General features: G+C 36.5%; 1 protein-coding gene across 1 annotated transcript in view; it reads left to right on the top strand.

Annotated features, from left to right (window-relative positions):
• Positions 1-10,198, top strand: part of Plppr5 (phospholipid phosphatase related 5) — a 113,929-nt gene that overhangs the window by 87,152 nt on the left and 16,579 nt on the right. Inside the window, exons 6-7 of the mRNA XM_010639923.2 lie at positions 3,240-3,374; positions 5,414-5,454. Of these exons, the coding sequence (XP_010638225.1) occupies positions 3,240-3,374; positions 5,414-5,454 (176 nt within the window). The remainder of the gene's footprint in view (positions 1-3,239; positions 3,375-5,413; positions 5,455-10,198) is intronic.

Genomic DNA, 10,198 nt, shown 5'->3' with positions numbered 1-10,198 from the left:
TATTAGTCTTATGTTATTTTTCTTTGTATCGTCTAGGAGTTGTTGGATTGATTTCTCATGATCCCTTACTGTTTTTAAGCGACCTCTTATTTCACGGTCACTGTCTGCGATCCTGTCGTCTATATCTGAAATTCTATCTTCGGAATCTTTTATTCTGTTGTGTACACTTTCAATAGAGTTTTTAATCTCCTGGATATCTGTTTGAATCTGTTTTATGGATTCCATTTCTTTCCTCTGTTGGGAATTCATTGTTTCCATTTCTTTCTTATGCTGAGTCTTCATGGCTTCTATCATAGTCTTGAGCTCATCTATTTTTTTGTCAGTTTCTGCTCTAGAGTCTCGAATCATGACTTCCATTTTGCTCATCATCTCTCTGGTTAGCTGGGAAATTATTTCTGATTTGAATTTTTCTAGAGCCTGATTGATCAATTTTGTTACCTCCTGTGCTATGGGTCCAGGGAGTCCTGTTGGTTCACTATCAGACTTTTCATCCTCATTTGTCCTACTATTTGCCATTGGTGAACTGGAAATCTGTTTTTGTGTCTTGCTTAAGTGTTTTCTCATTTTTATTTTTATTGTTGGGTTGTCCTTCTTTAGTTTCTGGGTATTACTTAAATCTTCCTAATATAGTTGCGTTTTAGCTTTTGAGTTTCTAATGACTGATAGACATCCTCATTTTCATAATATCAGAGAAAACAACTCTTTAAATCAATCACAACTCTTTATTCCAATTGATACATTCAGCAGCCCAATAGGATCAGGCACAGCTTGCAAACTGACCACTTGTGGTAGGCATTAATGTATCACCTTTAACTCATGTGAAGTAAATTAATTTCAAGAAGCAGCCCATAGTATGTTTGCAGTGAATATGCTTTTCAATATAGCATTTTTACCATTTAGGATGGGGGTTTAGATTTAGAGCGAGAGGATTAGATAAGTGAAAGATTTAGAGCAGTTTTGAAGTGAATCCAGAGGTTGTAGAATTACCTTACTATCTTTACAAAGCTATTAGCTTCAGGGGGGATAGAGAGAGTGCAGGAATAAGGACAAGAATATATTCCCTTAACAATAACAGGTGCTTGCCTTCCCTTGAAGGTACAGAGCCATGAGTGAGGTAAAATGACTGGAGAAAAGAACATAAAGAGAAACCCCTCCTAAAAACAAAAAATAATAAAAGAAGAAGTCTGAGTTAGGGCAGGAGCCAGAATAAAAAGGGAGATGAGGGACAATATGGTGGAGCAAGAGACTGAGTTGGAGAGAGAGGATAGAAAAAAGAAAGAAATTTTAGTGTGGAATGAGGAAAAGAAAAAAAGAGAGAGAGAGAGAGAGAGAGAAAAGAATTTGAAGGGCCTCTTTCAGACTGTCTCTGTTCTCATATTATACTACATGTACAGCCATATGCAGAACCATCCCCTGCTTGCCCTTTCTTTAAAGATGTTCAAAGTTGGGAGCTCAGAAAACTACCCTTCATGAGAACCTATGCCTCTGCAGAGTTTGTCTAAGGACTGGCCCAATTGGGAGGTTTGAGAAGGGGGGGTGAAGGTCGTGGGGGTGTTTCAAGGGCGCCCGTGCAGCTACCTTCCTTACTGGGTCTGTTGTCCCACAGTCTGGGAGGTCGCGCACCCACTGGGTGATCTCAGGCAGGCAGGCAGCTGAAGAGACCCCCTCCGGGGTCTTTGGGTCTTTGCTGGGTCTGTGTTGCACAGTCCGGAAGGTTGCGCACCCACTGGGTGATCTCAGGCAGGCAGGCAGCTGAAGAACTCATTCCATAAGTTCTAAATGTCTATGTACATAGTTACTGCATTTCAATAAATTCTACTTCAGAAGATTCATTAGCAATGTTTATTCTATCCAACTTTCCAATAATTTATTTGGTAATGAAATATAGAAAACATATATGTATGTGTTTGTATTTTGTGGGATGGATGTGAGATGACTGTTTGTTTTGTCATAACTATCAGGTAAATTTCGTGATTACATCCTTTGTGTTTTTGACAGTGATTAATAAGCAAACTACAGCCTACAAAGCAAAGTTGACCTGCTGTCTGTTTTTGCAAAGAAAGTTTGTTGGAATATTAGTGTGCCCCTTCATCAACTGTCTGTGACTACTTTGTATCAGAAGGGCAGAGTTGAGTAGTTGCCACAGAAGCTGTAAGCCTACAAAGCCAAAAATACTATCTATCTTCTGTTTCCAGACAAAAATTTCTATCTCCTTAATAATCAGTATCTGTGAGTCCTTGGTGGGGCTGCAAAGCCAGCAGCCTTATTTGACAGCAGATTTACCAAGAACCCATAGTCAGACCCTTATCATTCCTTACTTTTTGGGTCTTGGTTCTTATTTTTTTTCCCCATTCCCCTGCCCTCCCTTCAACCTCTCCACCCCTCCCTATTTACAAAGACTTTGTTTCCATTTTTTTCCTTTTCTCATATTTATTACTTTCACTCCTTTTCTTTCCCCTACCTCTCTCACTTTCCCTTCCCCTTCTCCTTTGAGACTTTTCTTCCTATTTCATGTTATCTATTTAATAATACCAACTCCTAGGTCCATCCTTAATCTACCAGGTGAAAAACTCTAATGGAGGGCATAGGAATTAGCATTTTTCACAATGCTAAAACTATTTTTATTGATACAAAATATGAGAATCTCTGGTTTACTTCACATTCTTTCACCTCTTATATAATCAATTGAAACCAGGGCCAATTTCCTTTATGCAAAGGGTCATCTATTTCAGTAGTAGCCCCAATAAAATAGTGTGGAAATGCCAAGTGTATATGTGGCATAATAATAGACAATAAACAAGTTTAATTAAAAGGATGCTACTGAATTAGAGTGGCAGTTGTAAAAGATTTATTATGAATGTAATAATCTTGAAACAATGGAAAGTAATTAGCATTTAAATTGAGTTGTAGTTTTGCCACATTATGGAAAGGTTAGTTTGCTATGAATTTTTATAAGGTTATGTTGTTATTTTGGGGTTGATTTGAAAATTAACTATAATAAAAATTTTAGTGAGATGATTTTGTGATTATTAATTGAGCTATATACTAATTGATAAATTTTGAACCTATCTACTTTGGACTAGCTATTAAAGTTTATATGAAATAAATCTGAGTGCAAAGTTCATACATATAATTCTTAAGTAATTTTATACTTTATTACTATATCTAAATGTATTATACTAATCAAAAGGGTGGTAGTCACAGGTTTTACTTATCTGTAATTAATTTTGAAATTTTAGGTCGTGTGTGTGGTAAATAATTTCAAAGGAAGACAACCAGAAAGTGAACATATACACATGGATAATCTGGCCCAGATGCCAATGATCAGCATCCCTCGAGTAGAAAGACCTTTGGAAAAGGTAACATATCTACAGGTGATTCCTAGTTTAAATTCTAAAATGTCATTGTTGTCTAGAGCAAATTGATAATTAGTTTTGCACATGTTTCCGGAGAGTGCCTGCATGGCTACTGCTGATTTATTTAACTTCACAGTTTGATGTGTTATTTAGCAAGAACTTAGCCACTGAATAGATTATCTTGGAAAAATGCTTATCACATTTAAAACATTTGTCTGCATCCCTCATGCCCAGAGCTGAGTCCTGTGAGTGGAATCCATGCAGCACTTTGGCACTGCTTCCACATGAGAAATATGGTGCATAGCTTTCACACACAGACAAAATAATAAAATCCTTTCACTTGAAAATATATGCACTACTTGCATAAAGTTTTTCATTTTATTCCATGCTCCATGTTTATCAGAAAGTGCTTATATAATTCCTGGCACACAGTCAGGGCTCAATAAACATTTATTGAACCTCAACTTACAGAATAACTTGGAAAACAGTTTACTGCTCTTGGCAACACACTTTTCAGATGGAGATTGGTACAACAGAGTAGCCAATACTCAGTATGCTTTGAATGAGTGAATGAATGTGACAGGATGGTGAAGGGCTTAAAAATCATGTATTGTGAGACACTTCTGGAGGAACAAAAATGAGTCGACTAGAGAAAAAGAAAGCTCATGGAAGAAATCACAGTTTTCCATAAGGCCTGGCAGCAGGAAAACAGCAGGCATACTCTGCTGGGGGAGGAGGCACTGAGGGTTCAGATGGGCTGGGTGCAACCAGACCACGGAGCATTTTGAGTAGGGGTCCACGGCCTCACCTTGCATGACAGTGAGCACAGAGCCAGAGATTTAACAAAAACTATTCTTGAGATTTTTGTAAACAGATATGTCTCATAATATTGATGTGCTTGTGTGCATTTATAACTAAATGATTTCCCCGAAGGTTACTAATGGCTTCTCAACTCTGTTCATTTCTACATTTTAATCATTGTTTTAGATAAGGAGCTCAGCGACATGCTAATCAGGTGTATAGAGGGTGGGAATCTCTGAGGCATAATTGGATGAAAGAATAAGAGTTCTTGAGAGAATACAGTAAGGTACAATTAATTTGCTAGAAAGAAAGGAAAAGCTTTGTATTTAGATCAAAAAGGAAGTTCTTGTGTAGGTTAGGGTGCATTTAGGTTTATCGCACAGATGAAGAAGGCTCAGTGGGGACTGCAGGCCACAACTGAGCATGTGTCAACAGCATTATACAGCTGCCAAAGTAATCTCCATGATTTTAAGTCCCATTAAGGGAAACTGATATCCTGAATGAGAGGATCAAAGATCTTCTGTGCTCATTTCTGGTCAGAATAATTTGGAATACTGTTTACAGCCCTTGGCAACGCACTTTTCAAATGGAGATTGATACAATGGAGTAGCCAACACTCAGTATGCTTTAAATGAGTGAATGAAGGTGACAGGATGGTGAAGGGATTGAGAATCATGGATTGTGAGACACTTTTGGAGGAACAAAAATGATTAGTTAGACTAGAGAAAAAGAAAACTCATGGAAGAAGCCATAGTTTTCTAGAAGTACCTGAAAGACTATTGTAAGATGAATTAATGAAAATTGTTCTAGAAGGCCTCAGGAAGCACCAACAGGACAAAAGAAAAGCATGTGCGTTTAAAAAGATAAGTAATGGCTGGAAAAAAGGAAAAAAGAACTTCCTCAATTGCAATGACTACTTTAAGAGCAATCAATTATTTCCTTTTACTGAAGTAGTTCCAGAATAGCTAAATAATCGCTTGTGATCCTATGGAGGAAAATTCAAGCATTTAGGTGAGGCTAGAGATGCTAATTAATTATAATAACGATGATTCCAGTACTAATAATGGCTACCATTTAATAATCATAAGTGCATGTCAAAAACCGTGCTGATGGTTTTTCTAAGTTCCACAAAAATTCTTCTGTGCTCTACAAATATATTATCAGGCTTCATAACAATTTTTAAAGCTGAATCTCAGTATAGTGGCAAAAACTACTCATAGTCCAGCAATATTCTATCTTCTCTTTTTCCTTTTTAGTTGACTCCCTCAATTATAGCTATGCCGGTCCAGCTGCTCAGGTATAGTTATACTTCCCATCTTCCTTCGCTTTTAGGTGTTTAGTTTAGAACAATGAAACATAAGCAAAAGGCATAAGTTCAGTCTTTGGTGCTCTTCCTTAAAGGTTCTGTCTGGGTGTTCTCTACCCATACTCACCAAATGAAAAAGCTAAGGACTGAAGCCATCTTGGAAGGCCCTTTCAAGAAGACCAGTCTACTCTGCCAGCCTGGGTGACTAGATAAACTCCTAGAGTAGAGTCCACACACCCACCCTGCACTACTAGATGGTTCCAAAAAAGGAATGAACTGCTCTCTTTTCTGAGCCATTCAATCGTTTAGTATATGGGCTGTGGAAGCGAGCACGGCCATTTGATTGTTTAAATTTCTCTTCTGTGGGAGCTTAGCTGATATACTATTATAATAAATTTCCCATTTACAGTTAAGAAATTGAATTTCCAAGTGTTTATTTTCAAATTTCACATCATCCATAAGTAACAGAGAAAAATTATACAGTGTGATGCTATGAGACACATACCAAATGTGAAAAAAATTGGTGTTATAAAACCAGATAATATATACAAAATTAGATCTCATTTAACTTAATAAATATAGAAAGAAATGGAATTAAGGAAAAAATCTTAAACATCTTTTGAAGAAAATAGTCAAGGTAACAATTAGAGTCTGTATCCCTATGAAACTTACTGGAATAATAATCAGTCTTCTGCTTTCTACCATATTTGTTTGCATTGCAGTATTTTAGTAGCTTCCATTGTTGTCAAATATTTTTATAGACTATTACATTATTCCTTATATTAAATGATTTAACATTCCCATTGATTTTATGCTAATTTATTTTTATTTACAGCAAAATTTAAAATATTAAATGGTAGAAGGAAACAATTCTATTAGAATCAATAAATTACCAGATATAAGTATTTATTAACTTCTTTCTTTTATTAGTTTTGTTGCTGTGCTTCTTGTCCAATCCTGGTGTTTTGTTTTTGCTCTGGTAGCTGGGGAATGGAGATAGTTTCTAATTGACTGACTCTCACTTTATTGGGGTGTGTGGGCCCCCTCTCTGATTGTTCCATGTTGGGCACAGTCTGCCCCTACACACAAAAACACACACATACACTCGCACACAGACCACAGGTAGAGTAGAAGTGAGATGCTAGGAATGGAAGAGGAATAGCCCAGGCTTCCCTTATGTGCTGTAATAATTATGTGTGCTCATCAGCCAGAAAGACAGGAAGATCAGCACTGAAGAGTAGCCTGCAATAGCTTTTGCTCCTGTTCACACCATGAGGAGTGTATACATTATATGCATTACTTTGATATAGTTAACATTGGTAAATAAAGTAATGCAAAATTCTTCCAAAACACTTTGATTTTAATCATTGCTGAGTAGTGACAGTAGTTAGGAGACACAGGAAGCCTTACTTAAAGTTTGGTCCCTAGGCATGGCCAATAGTTTTAGCACTACTACACCAAGCTATGATTTTCTTGTTGTCAGTTTTGTATGGAAAATGCAAAGGGTTTCTTTTAGAAGTTATGTACTTACATAACCTTTTAGTTTAAAGTACATATTTGATAAACTATAAGCTACAGAGTAATTATAGCATGCAAGCATGCTTTATTTTTATGCCAGCAATTTATCCCTTAATTATAGGGAGTTTGTCATATGCTTAATTACCATAGTTTATGAGGAAAAGCCATGCTTTTTCTGAAAGCTATGCAAATCTGAACATTTATTACACTTAGTTTTTATGAAAAGAGCCATCTGTGGAAATTGGTCCCTCATATCTCAATGTCCACTAAATATTCCTGTTACCAGTAACTATATTACATGTGTTGATATGTAACATCATGAAAAGCCTAAATGTATATGTGTAGTGAATTATTAAAGCAATGGTGGCTCCTTTCTCTAAAGAAATTTGGTGTATGTTAGTATGGTACTTCTGGGGTCCTGGAGGTGAACTGGCTGGGATATTTTACTTTAGGTAACTCACTGAAATGCTCAGTGACTCTATTTTTCTCTCATAAATTGGTCCTTATGAAGTTCAGTAAAATAGTAAAAGAGTTAAAAATGCATTTGGCACCTATGATATTCTTAATAATTACCAATTATTATGATTACTTTTTAAGAGTTAAAATGAAGAAAGTAATTCAAGCTTTGTAAAGTTCTCCAATTATAGAAAAGGTTTTTAAGAAAAAATATATGCATATGCAGTGGTACGTTGGTTCATGAAGTTAATTTGTCCCACAAATTTGGAAACGATGGCCATGTTTGTGTTTATATGGGATAGATGGACACAGTCTCATTGTCACCCAACATAGTTTGCAAACAAAATCAAAATTTTGCAAAACGCTTTTTTTGTTTGTGAACCAAATTACAAACAAAAATTTTCAGGAACTGAGGAACCGCTGTATACATATAATGTGTTTATATGTAAAATGAAGCCAGTTATTTAAAATGTGACATGAGATGTTTATTTCTAGTATCACAGGAAGTAGTATGCAGATAAGAGAGAGACAGGGATAGACAGAGAGAAAGATAGAGAGAAAGGGAGATGAGAGAGAGAGAGAGAGAGAGAGAGAGAGAGAGAGAGAGAGATGAATATCAAACAATGCTTACACCTAGACAGCTCAGATAGTAGATCATGACTCTATTTACATTCCTCAACCTTTCTTTTCCTTCTCTTTTCTCATTCATCCTCCCTCTCTCCTCTCTGTGTGCTCTTCTCCATGTGTTTACATGTGAAATCTCATACTTTTCATGAATAACTATATATCTAAGAACAATTACAATTTTAAAGCACTATTCAGTTTTCTTAAGCTTTTTTTTCTGAGCTCTTGGTTATGCTTCTTCATGAGATTGGCAAACTGAGGTGCTTAGATTGACCAAAATCCCATGAAAGAGATTCCTTTAGAGTAATTTGAATTTCTGTACTCCTTCCTTCCGATTCACATGACATTTCTGAAAATGTTTGGTTTATTTTTCTCTGCCAAATTAAGCATGGGAATGGAATCTTGGTTGCAGGTAGATTCTACACCCTTGTGTCATGGGGTCTGCTTTCCTTGGCACACTGCAGCCATACCCCCCGTAGGTCCTGTCAGCCCTGAGGTCCCATGTGCCAGCTATGTGCAAACACCTCTTATGTGCAGGATCTACAATGTTCCCACCTACCCAAGGACCTAGGGAGCCAACCCTTCATGGACCATTCCACTTTTTCATGGCAAACACATTTTTCTGGCTCCTCCTTCAAGGACTGAGGCATTCCAAAGAAAATCTTCAGTGTTGCTGCCTTCAGTATGGCTCCAGAAACATGAACCATCAAATTCCCTTGGGAGTCCAAGAAACAGTTCTTGTTCTCCTTTTAGAAATGGAGCCATTTACAATTTCACTTTCCTTAGTGCTTTGTATCAGAAAGAATAAATGTCTTAATAGCTATATCTCCAAGAATGAGAACTAGATAGAGTATAATGTTGGGAATTTCTACAAGGTATCCTGTTAAATAAAGAATTCCCCCCAAAGATAGCTGTTTTACTTGCCAGCATACAAGGAGCATACAGAAGTAGCTAGAATTCTGCAGTCCTACAAACAATTCATGTGATGCTGGGAGACAGGAGGAAGTTCTAAGGCAGTGAGGAATCCATTCTGCTTAGAGAGGATTTCAACATCTTGTACCAACAGCGTTTTGAGACAGATTTTAAAGATAGGCTAATACTTATCCAAAAAAGGGCTTCAGGTAAGAAGCTTTCCTTTTATGAGGTTTCTTATTAACATAGACTCATACTAGATGAAGTAATTCCTAAGCTGAATGGGTACTCAAAACTGGATGTGCAGTTACTTTTATTCAAAACATAAAAATATAAGCAAACAAAGAAAACAGTTACCTCCAAGGATTGCACCCATCCTTCTGGAGTATAAGTCAGGCTGTGTAGAAGAGCTGTTTTTGGACAAATAAATAAACATGGGGATAACACTGTATAGAAATATAATTACCTTCCTGGAAATGCCCATGGCCTCAACTTCTTTTCACATTCTACTAAATTATCAAAATGATGATTTAAAACTATATCATCCAGCTCTTGCACTCAGAATCTACGTGGAGAATTTCCTCGCTATTCATGGAAATAGTTACAAGATCATTGATGAATCCTATCTCACTCATTTCAGGAAAATACACAGCAAATCTATCCTGCTTCAAGCATGAATAATCAGGATAAGAACTTAAATCCTTTGAAATGTTTTGTGGCACAGGAGAGAAAGAAAGTGTGTCCTTATTTCAAAGATTAACCGTAAGAAATTTAATTACATTTATTATAGATGGTATCTCCTTTTCACAGTCAAGGAAATTAAAGAAATCATGCGAAGTGTGAGGTGAAAAACCACTAATACAATTAAGCAACTAATGTAAAAAAAACAATGCCAAGGAAAGAGTAAAACCGATACTAAAAATCATAATGAAGAAAATCCACACTGAAGAAAGTCCAACCACATACATTAACAACAGGTTTAAGAACAAGAGAATGAAATTGAGGTAAGGTAGGATAATAGATGCGGAGAAACATACCACGGAAACCTAACACATGAAGCATTGTATGTTCTGAAGAAGAGGACAAGTGGGGCCACAGCAACACTCACAGATGTACATTCGGAAACTCTTCCTCCAAACAAACACTTGAAGCCTTAATTTGAGATTTTAACCAGACACAAAGTAAAATTGAACTAGATAGCAGAAATTAGATATTCCTCATTGAA

The sequence above is a fragment of the Fukomys damarensis genome, unplaced genomic scaffold (genome assembly GCF_012274545.1).
Source record: "Fukomys damarensis isolate Sample0158 unplaced genomic scaffold, DMR_v1.0_HiC HiC_scaffold_33, whole genome shotgun sequence".
NCBI classification, from domain to species: Eukaryota; Metazoa; Chordata; class Mammalia; order Rodentia; family Bathyergidae; genus Fukomys; species Fukomys damarensis.
This window is presented reverse-complemented; position numbering and strand designations above follow the sequence as displayed.